Below are 24164 nucleotides of genomic sequence, written 5' to 3' on the forward strand. Positions count from 1 at the left end.
AACAGTTTTGTAAAGAGGAATGGTCCAAAATTCCTCCTGACCATTGTGCAGGTTTGATCCGCGACTACAGAAAATGTTTGGGGTTGAGGTTATTTCTGCCAAAGTAGGGTCAACCAGTTATTAAATCCAAGGGTTCACATACTTTTTCCAGCCTGCACTGTGAATGTTTACATGGTGTGTTCAATAAAGACATGAAAACTTATAATTGTTTGTGTGTTATTAGTTTAAGCAGACAGTTTATTGTTGTGACTTAGATGAAGATCAGATCAAATTTGATGACCAATTTATGCAGAAGTACAGGTATTTCCAAAGGGTTCTCATACTTTTTCTTGCCACATACATACATGCATACAGTACTGTTCAAAAGTTTGGGGTCACTTAGAAATGTCCTTGTTTTTGAAAGAAACACTTTTTTTGGTCCATTTTTTAAATAACATCAAATTTATCAAAAAGACAGTGTAGATATTGTTAATGTTGGAAATGGCTTTTTATTTTTTTTAAACCATGAAATATCTATATAGGTGTACAGAGGCCCATTATCAGTGACCATCACTCCTGTGTTCCAGTGGCACGTTGTGTTAGCTAATCCAAGTTTATCATTTTAAAAGGCTAATTGATCATTAGAAAACCATTTTGCAATTGTTAGCACAGCTGAAAAGAAGCACTAAAACTGGCCTTCTTTAGACTAGTTGAGTGTCTGGAGCATCAGCATTTGTCGGTTCAATTACAGGCTCAAAATGGTCAGAAACAAAACTTTCTTCTGAAACTCATCAGCCTATTCTTGTTCTGAGAAATGAAGGCTATACCATGTGAGAAATTGCCAAGAAACGGAAGATCTCGTACAACGCTGTGTACTACTCCCTTGACAGAACAGCGCAAACTGGCTCTAACCAGAATAGAAAGAGTGGGAAGCCCCTGTGCACAACTGAGCAAGAGGACAAGTACATTAGTGTCTAGTTTGAGAAACAGATGCCTCACAAATCAAATAGCAGCTTTTTTTTTTTTTTTTTTTTCATTTCACCTTTATTTAACCAGGTAGGCTAATTGAGAACAAGTTCTCATTTACAACTGAGACCTGGCCAAGATAAAGCATAGCAGTGTGAACAGACAGCAACACAGAGTTACACATGGAGTAAACAATAAACAAGTCAATAACACAGTAGAAAAAAAGAAAAAAAGAGTCTATACATTGTGTGCAAAAGGCATGATGAGGTAGGCGAATAATTACAATTTTGTAGATTAACACTGGAGTGATAAATGATCAGATGGTCATGTGCAGGTAGAGATACTGATGTTCAAAAGAGTAATAAATAAAAACAGTACAGGGATGAGGTAGGTAAATTAGTTGGGCTATTTACCGATGGACTATGTACAGCTGCAGCGATCGCTTAGCTGCTCAGATAGCAGATGTTTAAAGTCGTGAGGGAGATAAGTCTCCAACTTCAACGATTTTTGCAATTCGTTCCAGTCACAGGCAGCGGAGAACTGGAAGGAAAGGTGGCCAACTGAGGTGTTGCCTTTAGGGATGATCAGTGAGATACACCTGCTGGAGCGTGTGCTACGGGTGGGTGTTGCCATCGTGACCAGTGAACTGAGATAAGGCAGAGCTTTACCTAGCATGGACTTGTAGATGACCTGGAGCCAGTGGGTCTGGCGACGAATATATAGCGAGGGCCAGTCGACTAGAGCATACTGGTCGCAGTGGTGGGTGGTATAAAGTGCTTTAGTAACAAAGCGGATGGCACTGTGATAAACTGCAACCAGTTTGCTGAGTAGAGTATTGGAAGCCATTTTGTAGATGACAACGAAGTCGAGGATCGGTAGGATAGTCAGTTTTACTAGGGTAAGTTTGGCGGCGTGAGTGAAGGAGGCTTTGTTGCGAAATAGAAAGCCGATTTTAGATTTGATTTTAGATTGGAGATGTTTGATATGAGTCTGGAAAGAGAGTTTACAGTCTAGCCAGACACCTAGGTACTTAGATGTCCACATATTCTAGGTCGGAACCATCCAGGGTGGTGAAGCTAGTCGGGCGTGCGGGTACAGGTAGTGAACGGTTGAAAAGCATGCATTTGGTTTTACTAGCATTTAAGAGCAGTTGGAGGCCACGGAAAGAGTGTTGCATGGCTTTGAAGCACGTACCCGCAGAACACCAGTCTCAACGTCAACAATGAAGAGGCGACTCTGGGATGCTGGCCATTTAGGCAGAGTTCCTCTGTCCAGTGTCTGTCTTTTTTTTCCCATCTTAATCTTTTATTTTTATTAGCCAGTCTGATAAATGGCTTTTTCTTTGCAACTCTGCCTAGGAGGCCAGCATCCCGGAGTCGCCTCTTCACTGTTTACGTTGAGACTGGTGTTTTGTGGGTACTATTTAATTAAACTGCCAGTTGAGGACTTGTGACACACACACACACACACACACACACACACACACACACACACACACACACACACACACACACACACACACACACACACACACACACACACACACACACACACACACACACACACACACACACACACACACACACACACACACACACAGTACCAGTCAGGTTTGGACACACCTACTCATTCAAGGGTTTTTCTTTATATTTACAATTTTCTACATTGTAGAATATTAGTGAGGACATCAAGACTATGAAAAAACACGTATGGAATCATGTTGTAACCAAAAAATTGTTAAACAAATCAAAATATATTTTACATACTTCAAAGTAGCCCCTTGGCCTTGCTGTCAGCTTTGCACACTCTTGGCATTCTGTCAACCAGCTTCACCTGGAATGCTTTTCCAACAGTCTAGTTCCCACATATGCTGAGCACTTGTTGGCTGCTTTTCCTTCACTCTGCAGTCCAACTCATCCCAAAACATCTCAATTGGGATGAGGTTGGGTGATTGTGGTCATCTGATGCAGCATTCCATAACCCTTACACAGCCTGGAGGTGTGTTGATTTATTGTCCTGTTGAAAACAAATTATTGTCCGACTAAAGGTGGTAGCCATGCTGGTTAAGTGTGCCTTGAATTTTAAATAAATCAGACTGTCACCAGCAAACCAACCCCACACCTCCTCCATGCTTCACGATGGGAACCACCGATGCGGAGATCATCCGTTGTTACCAAAAATCTCATATTTGGTATCCTCAGACCAGAGGACCGATTTCCACCGGTCTAATGTTAATTGCTTGTGTTTCTTGGCCCAAGCAGATCTCTTCTTATAGGTGTCCTTTAGTAGTGGGTTCTTTGTAGCAATTCGACCATGAAGGCCTAATTTATGCAGTCTCCTCTGAACAGTTGATGTTGAGATGTGTCTGTTATTTGAACTGTGAAGCATTTATTTGGGCTGCAATTTCTGAAGCTGTTAAATCTAATGAACTTATCCTCTGCAGCAGAGGTAACTCTGGGTCTTCCTTTCCTGTGGCGCTCCTCATGAGTGCCAGTTTCATCATAGCATTTGATGGTTTTTCCGACTGCACATGAGGAAACTTTCAAAAAAAGTTATTTTAATTTTCCGCATTGACTGACCTTCAAGTCTTAAAGTAATGATGGACTGTTTGGAAAAAGACCATTTTCTGTATACCACCCCTAACTTTTCACAGCACAAATGATTGGATCAAATGAAATAAATTCCACAAATTAACTTTTAACAAGACACACCTCTTAATTGAAATGCATTCCAGGTAATTACCTCATGAAGCTGGTTGAGAAAATGCCAAGCATGTGCAAAGCTGTCAAGGCAAAGGGTGGCTACTTTGAGGAATCTCAAATATAAAATACATTTTGATTTCTTTAACACTTTTTCGGTTACTAGATGATTCCATAAGTGTTATTTCATAGTTTTGATGTCTTCACTATTCTAAAATGTAAAAAATGTAAATAAATACATTTAAACCCTTGAATCAGTAGGTGTCCTAACCTTTCACTGGTACTGTGTGTGTATTCGTACAGTGGCTTCAGAATGTTGTCAGACCCATTCCTCTTTCATTTTTTTGTTACATTTACAGCCTTATTGTAAAATGGATTACATTTTTTTTTAAATCTCAACCTACCTTCAATACCCTATAATGACAAAGCAAAAAAAAGGTTTTTCGAAATTTTTGTAAATTTACTACAAATTTTTTAATAAACATCTTATTTACATAAGTATTCAGACCCTGGGCCAGTAACCGAAAGGTTGCGGAATCAAATCCCCAAGCGGACAAGGTTACAACTGAATTCCCCGTTCTGCCCATGAGCAAGGCAGTCAGCCCACTGTTCCCCGTGCACCGATGACATAGATGTTGATTTAGGGCAGCTCCCCGCACATCTCGTATTCAGAGGGGTTGAGTTAAATGCAGAAGACACATTTCAATTTAATGCATTCAGTTGTAATACTGACTAGTTATCTCCCTTTCCCTTTGCTATGAGACTCTAAATTGAGCTCCGGTTCATCCGGTTTCCATTGATCATCCTTGAGATGTATCTACAACTTGATTTGAGTCCACCTGTGGCAAATTCAATTGATTGGACATGATTTGCAACGGCACACGCCTGTCTACAAGAAGGTCCCACAGTTGACCGTGCATGTCAGAGCAAAAACCAAGCCGAAGGAATTGTCCGTAGAGCTCCTAGACAGGATTGTATCGAGGCACATATCTGGATAAGGGTACCAAAACATTTCTGCAGTAATGAAGGTCCCCAAGAACACAGTGGCCTCCATCATTCTTAAATGGAAAAAGTTTGGCACTACCAATCCTGTTCCTAGAGCTGGCTGCTCAGCCATACTCAGCAATCGGGGGAGAATGATAAAAGGCACATTGGAGTTAGCCAAAAGGAACCTGAAGGACTGTCAGCCCATGAGAAATACGATTCTCTGGCCTGATGTAACCAAGATTGAACTCTTTGGCCTGCATGCCAAGCATCACGTCTGAAAGAAACCTGGCACCATCCCTATGGTGAAGCGTGGTGGCAACATCATGCTGCGGTGATGGTTTTCAGCAGCAGGGACTGGGAGACTAGTCAAGATGAAGGGAAAGATTAACGGAGCGAAGTACAGAGATCCTTGATGAAAACCTGCTCAGACTGAGGCAAAGGTTTACCTTCCAACAGGACAATGACCCTAAGCACAGAGCCAAGACAACACAGGAATGGCTTCGGGACAAGTCTACGAATGTCCTTGAGTGGCCTAGCCAGAGCCTGGACTTGAACCTGACTGGAAAATAGCTGTGTTGTGACACTCCCCATCCAACCTGACAGAGCTTGAGAGGATCTGCAGAGAAGAATGTGAGAAACTCTCCAAATACAGGTGTGCTACGCTTGTAGTGTCATACCCAAGAAGACTCTAGGCTGTAATCGCTGCCAAAGGTGCTTCAAAAGTACTGAGAAAAGGGTCTGAATACTTACAGTAAATGTGTTTTTTAAAATATGTTTTATATATATATATTTGCAAACAAATTCTGTTTTCCCTTAGTAGTTATGTGGTATTGTGTGTGGAGTGCTTGGGTGGGGGGTGAGGGGGACTATTTAATCCATTTTAGAATAAGGCTGTAATTTAACCAAATGTGGAATAATTCAGGGGGTCAAATACTTTCCGAATGCACTGTATATAAGAAAGATAATTTTGGTTTTTACTAAATATGTGTCTTTCTTCTCTCCCCTCCCGCCACAGGTTGTATTTGACAGACCCAAAGGAATGGCCCTTATACTGTATAATAACATAGAATATGCACAGGCAGCTGTTAAGGAGACCAAGGGGTGGAAGATTGGTGGCAACAAAATTAAGGTAGCAAAAAAATGTCTTATGAATTAGAATCCCTGTTGGTTGGGGAAATAGGCCGGGTGATTGAAGACCATAGTCCAAACAATGATATTTGTCTCTGATTTATCAACTTCCATGTGTTTTTGCTTGCAGGTGGACTTTGCCAATCAGGAAAGTCAGATGGCTTTCTATCACTCAATGCAGGCATCTGGGCAGGACATTCGCGACTTCTATGAAATCCTATCTGAGCGAAGGTTTGTATCGTTTTTACTAGATTAATTTTGTCACATATCCCCATTTGAAAAATTCCAATGACATTGAATAATATGAATTTGGTTCCTATTTTTTTTGTGTTTATCAGGGATGAGCGCAGGCCGCAATATGAGTTTTCAGCTGAACGGCCATTCTTTGACAATAGTGTACGAACACCTGGAGGAACCTTCACAGAAGATCCCCGTCGCAAGTTACCTGACAGAGGCCGCGAGTTCTACACAGAATGGGACTCATACCAGGGGGGATTTCTATGACCCGCGTTACTTTGATGATCCGCGTGAGTACAGAGATTACAGAGACCCCTATGAGCAGGACATCCGCAAATACAGTTACTTGCAGAGGGAACGTGAGCGCTTTGAAACAGACCGTGAACGTGACCATGGGCGGAGAACAATGGAACACAGCCAGAGCCCTTCTCACCCTCATCGCCCTGCCAGTCCTACAGCGTCCCACTCCCTCTCTGAGCGTCTACCAAATGACTCTGATCGCCGCATTTGCTGTAGATCCTCAGAGCGAAGTGCCAGCTGCAGTTCACTCTCACCTCCAAGATTTGACAAGGCACGAACCGATCGGTATAATAAGAGTGATAAGCCAGAGAAGGATAGACCATTTGAAACTGAACATGGTACTGGGGGTGATAAGGAAAAGTGGTATGGGCGCAAGGAGAAGGGTGAAAAACAGAGGCTGAGAAAGCTTAAATTGCAATCTCCCAGCGTTCCATCGCCTGAGACAGTGCCTAAACTGGAAAGAGAAGTTAGTCCAGATGCAGTCCTTCGTAGCAAAGTCAGCAAGTTTCCCCTTAAGGAAAAAGAAGGCTCAGGCAAAGGACGGCTAGACCTACCACCTTGTGTGGTGCAGCTAACACGTGTGAAGGAGAAGGAAGTGAACTTGCTTGGTCATGCTGTCCTAGAAAAACAAAGAGTTAGAGGTGGGAATGACAGTATCCGGCTTGCATCACCTTCAAGGGATCAGAAAAGTCCTCCCTTCCGCATAGATCACCAAAAAGGAGATATAGTCAAGCATGGGAAGGTGCCAAAAGACAACCACCTTGAAGTTGTTGACAAGGATGGTAAAATGAAAGCCAAAAAACATATGAAAGCTGACCCTAGGTATGATGGTTCTAACTGTGTGGATGTTGACCGTCTAGCTGCACGAAAGAGGCGTTTTGAAGACTCCATGGAGAAGACCGATCAACTGAAGAGGGATAGTCCGGAAGAGGGCAGTAGACTGGGACTTAGGAAGACACCTGACAGTGCTATGGCAATGGAGAATGAGGATGAAAAGAGCCTATTGCGCAAAGTGGTGCATAAGATGGAACATTGCAAGGCTAAATCTGAGAGACTTGTTACTGTTTGCAGTCCTAAAGATGAAAAAGAGTCTGAAATAGTCTCCATGGGAATGGGGCTTGGACTCAGTTTGGAACTTCAGTCACGACTTGGAGAACCAACAGAAGAGGCAACAGATCCATTAGACCCAACCTGTCTGAAAATTCAGTTTTGGGGATCAAGTCTCACGAAAATCTCTGATGGGAGTCTTGACCAGGACGCATTCACGCAACTGCCGCAGCAAGACAATGGCGAGCAGGGTGTAGGACTATACAAAAGTAGAGGGGAGACTGAGGAATTACTTGAGTCTGACCTTGACCACTCGCAGACCTGCAGAAAACAAATGGAACAGAGCCGACAAGAGCCTGACAAATCATATAAATCAGAAAGCCCACAAGACGGCGACACAGAGGACTTTGAACGGTGCAGTCTGGTGCATGAGGTAGGAAAAACACCTCAAGATGTTACAGACGATTATCCATCTAGCAAACGTAAGAAATCCGAGAGTTTTGACTTTGACTTGCTAAGTGGTAAGAGAGACTGCAACTACAGGTCTTCCTGTGAATTAAATGAAGACCTTGACCTGAGTGTCATATCTTTTTCTGGCTCTGGTCCCTTTCCTTCAAATGAAGAAGAGTGTGCTTCCCGGTTAGCACAATCAGTTACCAATAAAAAGACTAAAGACTCTCCAAAAGAAGAGGACGAAGTCTACTCGCATGTAGATTCATTGAAATACAGCTTGGACATGACACCTAATTGTTTCCGTTCCCCTATCACAGAATTTCCTAAGCTTAAAACAGCATTGCTTGGGTGTAACGAGCAGTTACTTCAACGATGGGAGAGTAGAATCAAATCTGACTGCCTCAGAATGGACATGACCTTCCCCAGTAGCATTGTGAAACAAGAAAGCATTTGCAAACGTCTTGTGTGTGAACTAGAGCCTGGAGAAGTATTGTCAGATTCAGATGATTATGGTGTTAACAAAAACCACTCCCCTAAGCCCAACACCTCACTGTCCTCTATCCTCGGGGAACGTGAAGAAAGGTTGACAGGCCTCAAGCTCTCATGCTCCCTAGAGAAGAACAAGTTCTATTCTTTTGCATTAGACAAGACTATCACTCCAGACACACAAGCACTTCTTGAGCGAGCCAAGTCATTGTCCTCCGCAAGGGAGGATAATTGGTCTTTTCTTGACAGAGACTCTCGCTTTGCCAGTCTTCGTGGTGGCTCAGACAAAGAAAAGGTAGAGTCTGTACCACGACCTATCCCGTCTTGGTACATGAAAAAGAAGAAGATTCGTACTGACTCTGAAGGTAAACTGGATGACAATAAGAAAGACCCCAAAGCAGAGGATCTGGAACGGCAGGAGCTGTTTGCATCTCGTTTTCTTCATAGTTCAATCTTTGAGCAAGATTCACGGCGTCTACAACATCTTGAGCGCAAAGATCCTGAGTTGGGAGTTGGTAGATATCCTGTCAAACAGGATGCTGTCAAAGGACAACCTGGGCCATGGGGAGGGGACCTTCAAGAGCCCATAGTTCTTTTTCATAGCCGCTTTCTGGAGCTTCAACAACAGGAGAAGACCTCATGGGGCCACTTTCCACAAGAAATTGAAAGTGTTGATGAGAGTGAACAAGAAGCGTCTCCCAAGGTTTTAGAGTTCATGCAGAAGGTCGATATTAAATCAGTCAGCCCTGCTCTCATCTTGCCAATTTCACAGTTTCTTTCTTCACCCCGAGAGATTTCTCCACAGCAGGAGAAAGAAGTTGTTTTAACTACTTCATCCTCTGAACAGACTCTTTCACTGATTGAAGAGGAAAAACTAGAACATAATCTTGAAGTGTTCCCACCCCAATCTCCCCTAGTAGAGATCCAACCCCCTGCCTCAATTTTAATCACACCCTTATCACCTTTCGTTTCAGATGTTAAGGTTAAAGTTGAACCTAAAGAGGTATTATGTGAACCCAGAGTTACAACTGAAGGCAATCTTACAGTGGATCATACATCTTTCCTTGATAATAAGCCTCCCACTCCTGGTGCCTCATTAAGTAGTTTTGAGGCAAATGCTGCTGAATTCACCTGTTCTGCTTCCCCCAAGGTTGATGAGAATATAGAAATGGTAAAGATAGAGACCCAACCAGAGAAACCATATTCTAAGGACTTTGACAAACCTCAGAAATCTGACGATTCCCAAGAGGTTCACATACCAGTCTCAGAGGCTGGAATCAAACCAGCAAAGCCAATTCGCAAACAACCCAAGAGTAAAAGAGCTAAGCCAAATGTGTCAGTAACACAAATCCTGGAGCCCCCCAAAACCGCTGTCTCTGAGAAACCAGTAACTCGAAAGAGTGAGCGAATTGACAGAGAGAAGCTGAAAAGGTCTTCATCTCCACGAGGAGAAGTATTAAAGGCATCATCAGAACCTAAAACCACAGCCAAGTCACCAGTTAATGTCCCTGACTCCGAGAATGAAGCAATCCTAATCCACGGAAGGAGCAGACGACGAAATGTTCGGTCAGTTTATGCCACACAGTCTGAAGGGGATGCCCAGCCACCATGTAAAGAGGTGGTGGAGTCCTCCTGCTCCACCCGTAAGTGTGGTGTCGACAAGGATCTAGTGCTGCAGCAGAATGCATTGAACACATCTACCTACACAAGGCGAGGTCGCCCACCCAAGTCACGCAGGCGAGGGGAAGATGTGTCGCCAGTGAAAGGGGACTCGCAAAAATCATCAGAGGAAGACGGTGACATGAAAGAGCCTGCGAACACTGCACAGGGTTCCAGAATGTCTGAGGGGTGGTGTTCACCCCGTATGCAGAAAGTGCAGACAGCTCAAGTGTCTTCACTTACTGGGGCTTCAATTGGCAGGAAAGCAAGTAGAGTAGACAAACAATCCAAGAGTGAAACATCATCAGGAGAGAAGTCAGTTGATAGTACAACTACTGAAGAGCCTGAGCCCAAAATAAAAGATGAGTCCGAAGAAGCAGGGAAATTATTAGAGGAAGCAATGCAATGCTTGCCAACACAGAAAGACGAAGGAGACAAAGTGCTAACTGATCAAATTGAGAAAAAGTATTCTGAAGGGGACATTGAGAGGATAGAATCTACCCATGTGGAGAAAAGACAACAATCTGAAAAGAGTGGGAAAGTAAAAGCACCAAGGTTTACACGAAATGCCAAATTGGTGACAGAGGATAAATCGCTTGGCTTGAGAAACCTTGAGATTCGTGTAAGCTTAGATGATGTGAAAGGGTTGCTTTGCTCTGAGGAGGATGAGGCTGTATCTTTTGAGACCACTGCTAAAAATTCCAAACCAGCAGTACCAGATAAAGAAGAAGCAAGGACTCAGTGTTATCTGAAAGATGCTGCAGAGTTCAGCCCAGAGGAAAGGGAAGATGCTCTGTTAGACCCTGAACAAACGGTAGACCCAGCAGCCGCTATTTTGGCACGTCAGATGGAACTGGAACGGGCAGTGGAGAATATTGCCAAACTTACAGTTGTGCAACCTCTTCAACCCTATAAGGAACCACCTGCAGAGCCACCTACCCTGCTGCCCCCTGTCACTATAGAACCAGAGAATGAAATGGAGGGGGAGAAGTCAGCTATTCCTGCCAGTGAAACCGAACTAGCTGCTGCTATTGATTCCATTACTGCGGAAGACTTATCTACTGATACAGATGGTTTCACAGCTCCTTCCACTTACACTGCAATTGTTCCTACCCCAGAGCCTCTGGTCTTACCCTCTGCCAATGATGTCTTGGAACCAGAAACACACATGGCTATCAGCAACATTATTGACCGAGACCCAGAGATGGGAGTTTTGATTCCCAGTGCCAAACCCCTGATGACAGATGCTAAAGCCTCTGAATCAACAGTCTCTGGGGCCTCTGCCGAAGATGAGTCTCTTCCATCAGAAACACACACAAAAAAAGGGAAAGCTGTCAGACCTAAGACTCCAAAGAGGTCCAGAGGACGAAAGGCTGTCAACCGGAAGGGAGAGACTGCTGAAGAGGTATCAGAAGCTGAGACCTCCCCCTTCAAGCTACCAGAGTCCATTCCTGAAGAAATTGAAGTCATCAACTCTAAGGCAGCTACTGCTACAGCAACAGCCACTGTTGTCAACTCAGCTGCTACCTGCACATGTGATATCACATGCACCATGACTGTGAACACTCCCAAGGAGGCAGAACAACCTGCTGTGGAACAACCCGTACCTGAAGAATCAGCCTTTCACTCTGGGACCAAGAGACTTCCTCATTTCAAAAAGTTTCAAATATCCGCAGTAGCCCCTGCTCTCTCTCCATCCCCTGCTCTCACACCTTCTCCAACCCAATTGAATCTCCCTCCACCCTGCCAAGGCAAGATGCCTGTTTCACCAGACTGGCTTCACAGATCTGAAGAAAGTATAATACATGCTACTCCTGCAACTCTAGTTTCTGTATTGACTCCCTCTGCACCAGCAGTAACAGCGCTTGGAAGCCAGTCGGCAAATCCACTTATGCCTCCTGATACTAAGGCATCGGATATTGACCCTAGTTCCAGCACTCTCAGAAAGATCCTCATGGATCCCAAATATGTGTCGGCATCAAACAGCAATGCCATTCCTACTACAGTGCTAACCACAACGCTGGCAGATCCTCGCATGTCAGAGAATGAAAACTCATCTGACACAATGGCTGCTCGGCACACACATCCTGAAGACAGACCCTTGCCTTTCACTCTTCAAAAACCATCCCCGCTCACCGAGACCCAACAGAACTTTGGAGAGAAGATGGTGCATTCAGTCATTTCTTCCCCTACTACCTCTGTCATCAGCCGGATTCCAATGCCCTTTGACACTGAGGAAGCACCTCGAATCTCCCTAAGTAATCGTAATGCTGGCCTATCTCTAACCAAACAGAAATCCAGATCAAGTATGAACGAGAACAACTGTTACCATGGAGTGGATGTGGCAGAGGATGTAAACTGCAGAGGACGGTCTGTAGTTGAGAGCACACCCTACAACACAGGCTCCAGTCGTGGCCTCAGGGTAAATACATCAGAGGGTGTGGTAGTACTAAGTTACTCAGGGCAAAAAACAGAGGGACCTCAACGGATCAGCGCCAAAATTAGCCAGATCCCACCGGCCAGTGCAGTCGACATAGAGTTTCAGCAGTCTGTGTCTAAATCTCAGATTAAGCAAGAACCATTTGCCCCATCCCAGCTTTGCAACCCCAAGGGACCCCTGACACCCACAGGGTACGGACACCCGGGGGTACTCTTAACTGGCCATACATACAATTCTCAGCCTGTCATCTCCACCATTAAGCAGGAGAGTCCTGGTTCTGAAAAGTCAGAGTCGTCATATCACACTGGACCCCAGGGTAGCGCAGTAAAGATGTTTCAACAACCAGTCACTAGTCCTCAAATATTGATGTACAATCGGGCTGTGATGCAGCAGCATGTAAAGAAAGAGCCTGGAGCAGAATCCAAACCAATGATGGTGGATATGGCAAAGGCACACCAGACATCCAACCTCAGCCCAATCATGAATCCACATTACCCATCTTTGACTGGAAACCGCATGAGTCCTAATCCCAGTACCCCTTCTGATCGGTCAGTCCCACACCTCAAGCAAGAGCCTCATTCCCCTCGAGCAACGGGCCACTCACCTTTACCCTTTGCGAAAGTTTGCTCTCCCAGAAACTCAATGTCCCCCCATTCCAGCTCTATGGTTTTGCATCCTGGCATGCCTGAGATGTCTCCATATGTTGCCAGTATGCACCATCCCCACCCAGAGCAGTCTGTTATAATGACCCCGGTGTCACACAGCGTCACCCAGTCAGTGTCTATATGTCACCTCTCGCACAGCAATGTCAGGATGAATACCCCACAGCTCTCTGGAATGAGTCATGGAAGACGGGCGAATTCCCTGCCATCTCCCCGCACTGGACCTCCTCAGCACGCCAACACCATCAGAGAAATGGTGCTGCAGTCACATGCAGGCCCTACTCGAGGAGCCTCAGACAGCTGTGCCGAAGAGAACATGAAGCACTACCACCAGGGGCTGTGCAGACCCTCTGCACCCCAGCTCCAGTCAGATGTGATGATGATGCAGGCAGAGCAGCACAGAGGGCTGCATCATGCAGGCCTACGTATGGACCAGTACAGCATGGCCTCCCGAGACATGCGCGACATACGGGACATGCGCATCCTGATGCACCATCAGCTAGGAGAGAACACCATTGCAGAGGGACGTCGGTCACAAACTCCTGAGGCAGGAGCAACCTCAATCACCAACCTCTCTGCTGCCTCCAAGAGTCCAAAAGGAATGACGCAGATGCGGAAGGAGATTCCTAAAACATTGGAGGCAAAGACGTCTCACCCACCTCATACTGAGAGCAGCAGGATCATGGGGGTCCATCCATCTGTCCCTGTTATGGTGTCTCCTCATCATCCTCAAGGTGTTCAGATGATTCATCCAGGTGGCACTGGCTCCTTCCCAGTGTACCGGGATATGCAGGGCTTCCACTCCCAGTTTTCCAGTCACTCTTCGATGGGATTGAACTTGGCTCCCCGCGGCATCACACCTTCCCAGGTCAGAGAACTATGCATTCATGTTTACATTTGGTTCATTAGTTTATCAGATTTTTTGTGTTTTTGCCAGTGTTTTCAGTTGGGATTGACTTTGACAATTATTTTAGTGTTTCTCTCCTACAGTACATTACTTCTATGTAGATAGCACTGAAGTCTTATTTATTTCCTCAGGATGGTGATCTCAGCCACAGGGGCAAGCTATCTCAGTCACTCTCTGCTGGGTCACTTGGTGGAGGAAGTGAAACCAAATCGGACAACTCCCACCTCCGTCACACAGCCTCCATGGACTTATCCCACATGCCCCGGATGCAGAGGGACACCATTTCACCCTCTTATACTTCTCCCATGGCTCTCTCCCACAAGCAAGAGCTAGCTCTGCAGAAGGGCCCACCACCAGTCTTCATGCCGAGCCCTCCAGTAGCACCCCTCGCATGTTCCTCACAGTGGCACCCTGAGAGTAAACTGGGGCACTCGGGATACCGGTCCGTCGATATGGTGCAGCTTTTAATGGTAAGGAGGATGATCATGGGAATTAAAACAATCCTGAAGACTTTCAGTCATCATTAGTAATGTTAGATTAGAATTAGAAATCAGTTTAGATAATATTGCTTACACTTAAAATGTCATATATTTCTCTCATCTGTCTTTGCTCCACTTTTGTTTGTGCAGAAATACCCCATAGTATGGCAAGGCCTGCTGGCACTGAAGAATGACTCGGCTGCTGTGCAGCTCCACTTTGTCTCTGGCAACAACGTTCTGGCCCACCGTTCACTGCCGCCATTGGAGGGAGGGGCCCCGCTCCGCATCGCACAGAGGATGAGGTTGGAAGCCGCCCAGCTTGAGGGTGTGGCTCGCAGGATGATGGTGAGTTGCTAGTTGTCTATCATTGAAATGATACATTTTAGCACGGTTCTTGTAGAATGTTTTCAAACTAAGACACTCTTTGGTAATGTTTTCTTTGCAGGCAACTAGTTCTCATTACAACTGTGAATGTAAACATGCTTAATATTTCAGTAACATTTCAGGTGAAAGCACAACCGATTTGATGATTGTTGTTTATAGGTGGAGAGTGACTACTGCCTCCTGCTAGCTCTGCCATGTGGACGGGATCAGGAGGACGTTCTCAGTCAGACCCTTCTCCTGAAAGGAGGCTTCATCACCTACCTACAGCAAAAACAGGCAGCTGGGATCATCAATGTCCCCAACCCCGGCTCCAATCAGGTATGTGGTGCGTTCTGACTGTTAAGCCATATCAGCATCAATTTCAAATGGACCTGTAATGATGGCCCTTCTGTATTCAAGTAAATATTAGGTGGAGATGGGAGTGTGGTACAATGAGGTTGGAAACCCAACTGACACGTGTCTGGTCTCTTCCTTCCCCAGCCGGCATACGTGGTGCAGATTTTTCCACCATGTGATTTCTCTGAGAGCCACCTGTCGCGGCTCGCCCCCGACCTTCTCAACAGTATCTCCAGCATCTCCCCTCACATCATGATTGTCATTGCCTCCGTGTAATACCTCCAATAGAAAAACTCCATTCTCTAGAACCCAACAGAATCAAGCCAACACCAGCCTTTTTGGACTTTCATCCAGGTTAGAAAACTGGAAATGCCTCCGTTTGGATGGGTTTGACCTCTTTTTGTTGTTTTTAAAACATGCACTCACTCTTACTTCTCTTCACCAAGTCCTTAAGTCATCCTTCCACCTCTGATTCCACAACTCCCTGTCTTTACGGAGAGCATACGGAAGGGTGGATTGGAGGTTTTCATGATCAATTCTATGATCATACGTTTCACTTTTGCAATCGTTGGAAGTAAACCGGATTGCGTCTTGATTTTGAAAGCATTCGAGGAGACGAAGGAACGAAAAGAGAAAGACTGCTAAGGGATGTTTTTACTCTCATTGAAATAATGATTGTGATTTTATTTACATCTTTTGGGAATTTTCTTAGAAAACAGATCAAATCAGTCATTGCACTATGTTGAGAGAAAAAAACATGATCTTTGTACCGATTAGAGAATAAAATGCTACCTATTATAATAGACATGCACCAGTGACCAGCTTTACTTGTGTAAGAGAAAAATAGAAAAAGGAATAATGTCTGCTTCATCAATCTTCTGTACTGCTTTTACTCTTCTACCATCGGCCAACTTAATTTCCTTCTACTTCATTTCCAGAGTCAACTCTATCCTCAGAGGTTACTATTTGAGTTGTACAGTTTGCACTTAATGCCTCAACAGGCGACATATATATATATATATGTAATTTGTTTATTTTTGTTTGTCTTATTTACAAGTCAAGTTGTCGTAGACAATTGCAAAACTGTAAATATTATAAATATTTAAAGATTAAAAATATGTAAGGAGGCCAAGTGGATTACATGACAACTCATCACTATCAACCTTTTGGGGGTGGCAAGGACCCCTACAAAACTCCTAGGGATGACATTTACGAACTTTTGTTATTAGAATTGATTCTGTGCCAAAATCTCTTTTTCAATGAACCCCCAGAACCTATTTTCATACTTGATTTTGTATTTGTCACTCAGATCTACTGTACCAGCCTCTTGTTTGTACTTGTTTTTTTTATATATTTTCTTCATCAGCCCAACCTGTTACAGCATACATACTACTACTCCATTGTGAAATCCTGTCCTCATTTCCATGGAGTGCCATAAACTGTTCTATTTGATGATGGTGAACATAGTCCTTCTGTCTCTCTCCTTGTGTCCTCCACTGCCCTCTACCATTCCTCTGAAAATACTCCTGGATACCAATATGTGCTCCCAAAGTCAAAAAGCAAATTACTCAATGACAGCTGTAGCATGCATAACTTGAATAAGTAAAGGGTAAATAGAATCCGTAAGGCAACGAATGTGACTAAAACTTTAAACAATGCTGGGAATGGATGTGTAAACGGTCTCTCTTTCCTTTCCCTAAACTAGTGTCTCCCTGAGCCAATTTTGTAAATACTCATGTTCTCAATATGTGCTCTTGTGTACTTTCCCTTATTACTGTCTCCGTTCAGGGTCCTCATGTTTTGTGTGGCAAAACAAAGCAGTCCGAAAGACGAAGCTAGTTGTGAACCGATGCAGGAAGTAAACCCTGATTCTCAGTTTTTGTGGTGTAAATATTTCTGACTGCAGGCTGAATACTTTCATGGTGATGTTGAAGGCACTTATAATTTTTGTATACAAATTACAAGAAAATAACCCAAAAACAAAATTATTTATCTTAAAACTGTCTTTTGATCAATCTTATTTCATAATTTTCAGTGTATTTTGCTGTTCCTCCATGAGGACATTTTTAAACTGTAAAATAAATGGTTGTTTAACATCTACAGATCATTAAATGGTCCGTCACTCTTGATTTGTGTTTGCTTGCTTTTGCCCGTTGTCTTGGTATGCCTTGTTCCACTGCAGATACATTACTGTATGATATATTACCAACAGTATTATCTAGTTGTTACTCCGATTATGCAGAACATTGTTTTCAGGTTACTACTTGTTGTGAAAATATGCAGCGTCTTCAGGTTACTACTTGTTGTGAAAATATGCAGCGTCTTCAGGTTACTACTTGTTGTGAAATATGCAGCGTCTTCAGGTTACTACTTGTTGTGAAAATATGCAGCGTCTTCAGGTTACTACTTGTTGTGAAATATGCAGCGTCTTCAGGTTACTACTTGTTGTGAAAATATGCAGCGTCTTCAGGTTACTACTTGTTGTGAAATATGCAGCGTCTTCAGGTTACTACTTGTTGTGAAAATATGCAGCGTCTTCAGGTTACTACTTGTTGTGAAATATGTTGCAGTTCACCTTGAAGTCACAAGATGTCAGCATAGGATAATACCCACTGGGTACAGACATCAGTTCAATGTTTCGTTTTGATTTCCATTTTGAGTTATCAACTAATGTGAATTAAACATGTAATCACCCTGTCATTGGATTTAGGTTTAACATTAGGTGAAAAGACAACTCCTTTACATTGATGACTTTTGCAAATCCAATCAGTTTTCCAAATTAATTGAATGTCATTACACAGATTGTTTTGTTGTTTACATTTCTGTTTGTACTTCTATAGTGCCTGTAGCCTAAAGCTTACAAATCAAATCAAATGTATTTGTCACATACAAATGGTTAGCAGATGTTAAAGCGAGTGTAGCGAAATGCTTGTGCTTCTAGTTCCGACAATGCAGTAATAACCAACGAGTAATCTAACAATTCCAAAACTACTACCTTATACACACAAGTGTAAAGGGATAAAAAATATGTACATAAAGATATATGAATGAGTGATGGTACAGAACGGCATAGGCAAGATGCAGTAGATGGTATCGAGTACAGTATATACATATGAGATGAGTAATGTAGGCTATGTAAACAGTGGCATAGTTTAAAGTGGCTAGTGATATATGTATTACATAAAGATGCAGTAGATTATATAGGGTACAGTATATACATATACATATGAGATGAGTAATGTAGGGTATGTAGACATATTAAGTAGCATTGTTTAGAGTGGCTAGTGATATAGTTTACATCAATTTCCATTATTAATGTGGCTGGAGTTGAGTCATTGTGTTGGCAGCAGCCACTCATTTTATGTTTATTTTTTGAGTTAGAGTCCTCTAACTGCACTATTAGTTGACAATCCTAGTTTATGTAGACAAATGGCTCTCATAAATGAGTTTTGGGAAAAAATACCACTAATTCATAAACATAGCAACTGCAGTGAAAAATCCACAGTACAGCTGTGTGTACATGCATAGGAGAGAGCGAAGAGAAGTTGATTTCTCCATCAATGGCCTTGCATTGTTAGTCTTCCAAAGAAAGTCAGACATGTATCTGATAGTATGTGCTCATATTTTGCATTTATGTGAAACAGTCTGAAGATAAGTGACTGGAGAAGTATGTCTAAAACTGGGATCGGCACAAGGGAAGGGCAATTAAAGTTGCACTTTTATACTTATCCTCCCCAAGGCTATAGGGCTCTATAGTTTAAAAATGTTAAGACTAATGCCTGAACATTAGGGTGTCCTGCTGCTCCTGTTACATTCAAACGCACACTGAAGAATCCTCAGAGGGATGCCGATTGGGAGTTATTGGTGAGGAATTTTTGGTGGACAGGCCTGTGTGGACTCTCATCACATTTGGAGGTTCTGAAAAGGCTAAAATGAATGTCCTCAAACAGGGACTGCCTGCAGCGAAGAGACCCCAAGTACCCCAACTGTACATTATGGTTTTATAACCCTCAATTTCAGCCATCAAAGGATGTTCTAGAGTTCCAAAATGGTGGCTTCCTCCTGAAATGTCAACTGTGGTTTTCGCTTATTTAAACACTCATCCCACATGCTTAATGCAATAATATAGAATTTTTCATAACAGTATTTTATATCAGAGAGAAAACAGCTACAAAGAGATGTAGAAGGGCTGAAGTTGTGAAAATAAGGGTTTTCAAACTGAGAGGCCACTGGATATCTGAGGGAGGGAAAGAGGATCATGCTGGAACTCATCAAAGACACATCACGCCTCTCCTCTCCTTCTCTTTTCATTACAGGAGGAAGAAGGGAGTGTGACCATGGAAAAGAGGGCAAGCGATTTATAGTGCCGCGACAGGCTAAGACAAGGAATGTTAATTGAGGCCCAGCATGAGAAGAAGCAGAGATGGTGGAACACAGTGTGAAGAGAGAACACAGAGAGCAAAGGGGAAACTCAAGATGCTGTTCCTCTCCTCACTTTGTCCCCCCCTCCTACCCTGCCCTCTGAAATTACAGACCTAGCCTATGACAAAGGAGATGGGGAAGCAGCAGCAGGAAGAGTACGGAGGAAAAAAGTTATGCGTCCTTCATGCTTGCTCAACCACCTCCATCTTTCTGTAATTTTAGTCTGTCTTTTGAAGTCTTAGCCCACAACATTACATTCCAAAGGCCACATTGAGCTAGTAAAAGAAGATGTAAAGAACTTTGAAAATACTGATTTTGGCTTTTTCTGACATTGATAAGTGCTTGTTTTCATGTTTTGGGTTTTAGGCTTTTTGCTGACATTCCATGCAGACGTTGCTCTGAATGTATTATCCACAGACACATTTCAACACATGATAAACACAACTAGATGGGAAGCATTACAATTATGTAATGCATTTTTAAAAATTATTCTGGGTCTTAGAGATACCCTAAAGTTACATAATGTAGGGGTAAACACACTTCATCTATGTCAATGTGGAGCATCAACCTGGGTGGATTCTCAAAAGGTTCTACAGCTGCACCATCGAGAACATCCTGACGGGTTGCAACACTGCCTGTCATGACAACTGCTCGGCCTCCGATCGTAAGGCACTACAGAGCGTATGGCCCAGTACATCAGTGGGGCCAAGCTTTCTGCCATCCAGGACCTCTATACCAGGCGGTGTCAGAGGAAGACCCTAAAATTTGTCAAGACTTCAGCCACCCCAATCATAGACTGTTCTCTCTGCTACCGCATGGCAAGCGGTACCGGAGTACCAAGTCTAAGTCTAAGAGGCTTCTAAACAGCTTCTACCCCCAAGCCATAAGACTCCTGAACATCTAATCAAATGGCTACCCAGGTTTTTGCATTGCCCCCCCCCCCTCCTTTTTACGCGGCTACTCTGTTATTATCTATGAATAGTCACTTTAATAACTCTACCTACATGCACACATCACCTCAATTACCTCGACTAACCGGTACCTCCGCACTTCGACTCTGCACCGGTACCCCCTGTCTATTGCCTCACTATTGTTATTTTACTGCTGCTCTTTAATTATTTGGTACTTTGGTACTTTTATTTATTTAAAAAGAAAATGTAGGTATTTCTCTTAAAACAGTGTTGGTTAAGTGCTTGTAAGTAAGCATTTCACTGTAAGGTCTGTTGTATGTGACAAATTACATTTGATTTGATTTGGATCTGGATGGAACAGCAAAATCATAAAGTCCTCTTGAAGACTCTTACATGTTCTGTTTATATTGTTGCAGATTTTGTCACATTGGCATTGGAATTGTCTGAACAATAACCTTCGCTGAACCATTCGGAAGAGGTCTAAAGTGGGGGCAGCAGTTGTGCCCTGGAGAGCATTGTGACTCCAAATGATGAGTGGGAGGATGTTCACTATTCAGTAAGCTCTTCATTTGGAAGATTAGACCAAAGAGGCCTTATTTACAATGACGTCCTACAAAAGCCAAACCCAGACGACGCTTGGCCAATTGTGCGACACCCTATGGGACTCCCAATCACAGCCAGTTGTGATACAGCCTGGATTCAAACAAGAGTGTCTGTAGTGACTTCTCTAGCACTGAGATGCAGTGCCTTAGACCACTGTGCCACTCGGGAACCCAAACATTGATTTTTTTGGACATGTATTTAACCAATTTAATCAATTTTAGAATTAAGACTGTAACGTAACAAACTGTGGAAAAAGTCAAGGGGTCTAAATACTTTCCGAATGCACTATACTTACATACATTTTTTCAACTGGTACCGGGGGACCTTCAGATGAGTCTTGTGAGGCCTGTGGGCGTCCTAGAGCAAAACAACCCACGTGTACGTGTTTGTGATAGTCTCACCTTTACACAGAGGGGTAATATTAGGCGAAACCGTATTGACTCTACAGACGATTTTGTGAGCAGACCGATTTTCAGGATGTCTCATGGTCTGACAAACAAGGCACTAGCTCTGTCACCTTTCAGATGTATCCAATGCAAAAAAAATGGATGAATTTTTATGGGGATTATTTTATTATGCTTATTAGATGTCCCCGGGGCCGTGGACATCGACCTTAGGGGGCTAATCCAAGAGCCTAGATAAGAACACAGACAATGTGGAAAGAGACAGATGAGAGGCTGCTTGTGGTAGCAGAAAAATAACAGAAGCAGGAAGTACAAGGGAGCAAAGGTCATGTGTATACATATTTATTCAGTAACACACAAAATGTACAAAATCACACAGCCCAATAGGCCTACTGCTAATACTGCATTTGGTCTCTGACTCAGTCTTTCTAAATCCTGATTTTGGCCGATTTTTCTCATTAGAACATGGCTATACCTACATACACTCTTCTATGTACAGTCTAGTACCTCCCAGTCCTCTTTTGTCCCTATTACCTGGTTATAAGAGAAAGGTGTCAGCCCACCCACGGTGCATACTACATGTATGACCCATCCCACACACTTCACAATAAATGAGCTCACGTCCGGAGGCCATGTTGTCAGAAAGGTCAATGTTGTCATGCTAACACGATAGAACCAGTGAAAGATCCACCTTTTCCAGCCTCCAGTATTTCTTTTTATTTTTTATTTTATTTCACCTTTATTTAACCAGGTAGGCTATTTAAGAACAAGTTCTCATTTACAACTGCGACCTGGCAAAGATAAAGCAAAGCAGTGCAACACAAACAACAACACAGAGTTACACATGGAACAACAAACATACAGTCAATAATACAATAGAAAAAGTCTATATACAGTGTGTGCAAATGAGGTAGGAGAATGAAGGTAAGGCAATAAATAGGTCATAATGGTGAAATAATTACAATATAGCAATTAAACACTGGAGTGATAGATGTGCAGAAGATAAGTTTACAAGTAGAGATATTGGGGTGCAAAGGAGCAAAAAATAAATAAAATAGATAACAGTATGGGGATGAGGTAGTTGGGATGGTCTATTTACAGATAGGCTATGTACAGGTGCAGTGATCTGTGAGTTGCTCTGACAGCTGGTGCTTAAAGCTAGTGAGGGAGATATGAGTCTCCAGCTTCAGTGATTTTTGCAGTCATTGGCAGCAGAGAACTGGAAGGAAAGACAGCTGAAGGAGGAATTGGCTTTGGGGGTACCTAGTGAGATATACCTGCTGGAGTGCCGTGCTATGGGTGGGTGCTGCTATGGTGACCAGTGAGCTGAGATAAGGTGGGGCTTTACCAAGCAAAGACTTATAGATGACCTGGAGCCAATGGGTTTGGTGACGAGTATGAAGCGAGGGCCAGCCAATGAGAGCATACATGTCGCAGTGGTGGGTAGTATATGGGGCTTTGGTGACAAAACGGATGGCACTGTGATAGTTTGCATCCAATTTGCTGAGTAGAGTGTTGGAGACTATTTTGTTAATGACATCGCTGAAGTCGAGGATCGGTAGGATAGTCAGTTTTACGAGGGTACGTTTTGCAGCATGAGTGAAGGATGTTTTGTTACGAAATAGGAAGCTGATTCTAGATTAAATGTTGGATTGGAGATGCTTAATATGAGTCTGGAAGGAGAGTTTACAGTCTAACCAGACACCTAGGTATTTGTAATTGTCCACATATTCTAAGTCAGAACCGTCCAGAGTAGTGATGCTGGACAGGTGGGTAGGTGTGGGCAGCAATTGGTTGAAGAGCATGCAATTAGTTTGACTTGCATTTAAGAGCAGTTGGAGGCCACGGAAGGAGAGTTGTATGACATTGAAGCTCATCTGGAGGTTAGCCTCTGGCCTGCTCGCCTCCCTACCACTGAGGAAGTACAGTTCCCGCTCAGCCCAGTCAAAACTGTTCGCTGCTCTGGCCCCCCAATGGTGGAACAAACTTCCTCACGGCGCCAGGACAGCGGAGTCAATCACCACCTTCCGGAGACACCTGAAACCCCACCTCTTTAAGGAATACCTAGGATAGGATAAGTAATCCTTCTCACACCCCTTTAAGATTTAGATGCACTATTGTAAAGTGACCGTTCCACTGGATGTCATAAGGTGAATGCACCAATTTGTAAGTCGCTCTGGATAAGAGTGTCTGCTAAATGACTTAAATGTAAATGTAAATGTAGTCAACACAGTATCCAAAGAAGGGCCAGAAGTATACAGAATGGTGTCGTCTGCGTAGAGGTGGGTCAGAGAATCACCAGCAGCAAGAGCGACATCAATGATGTATACGGAGAAAAGAGTCGGCCCGAGGATTGAACCCTGTGGGACCCCTATAGAGACTTCCAGAAGTCCGGACAACAGGCCATCCGATTTGACACACTGAACTCTGTCTGAGAAGTAGTTGGTGAACCAGGCGAGGCAATCATTTGAGAAACCAAGGCTGTTGAGTCTGCCGATAAGAATGTGGTGATTGACAGAGTCGAAAGCCTTGGCCAGGTCGATGAAGACAGCTGCACAGTACAATCTTTTATCAATGGCGGTTATGATATCATTTAGGACCTTGAGCGTGGCTGAGGTGCACCCGTGACCAGCTGGGGAACCGGATTGCACAGCGAAGAAGGTACGGTGGGATTC

General features: G+C 43.5%; 1 protein-coding gene across 1 annotated transcript in view; it reads left to right on the forward strand.

Moving 5' to 3' along the window:
• spen (spen family transcriptional repressor) overlaps positions 1 to 17276 on the forward strand; it is a 53573-nt gene extending 36297 nt beyond the window's left edge. Inside the window, 8 exon segments of the mRNA XM_046365482.1 lie at positions 5647 to 5760; positions 5890 to 5990; positions 6098 to 6248; positions 6250 to 13911; positions 14082 to 14420; positions 14580 to 14774; positions 14973 to 15131; positions 15294 to 17276. Coding sequence (XP_046221438.1) covers positions 5647 to 5760; positions 5890 to 5990; positions 6098 to 6248; positions 6250 to 13911; positions 14082 to 14420; positions 14580 to 14774; positions 14973 to 15131; positions 15294 to 15425 — 8853 coding nt within the window. The 3' untranslated portion in view covers positions 15426 to 17276.
• Positions 17277 to 24164: the final 6888 nt, after the last annotated feature.

This window comes from Oncorhynchus gorbuscha, linkage group LG10 (assembly GCF_021184085.1).
Source record: "Oncorhynchus gorbuscha isolate QuinsamMale2020 ecotype Even-year linkage group LG10, OgorEven_v1.0, whole genome shotgun sequence".
Lineage (NCBI taxonomy): Eukaryota > Metazoa > Chordata > Actinopteri > Salmoniformes > Salmonidae > Oncorhynchus > Oncorhynchus gorbuscha.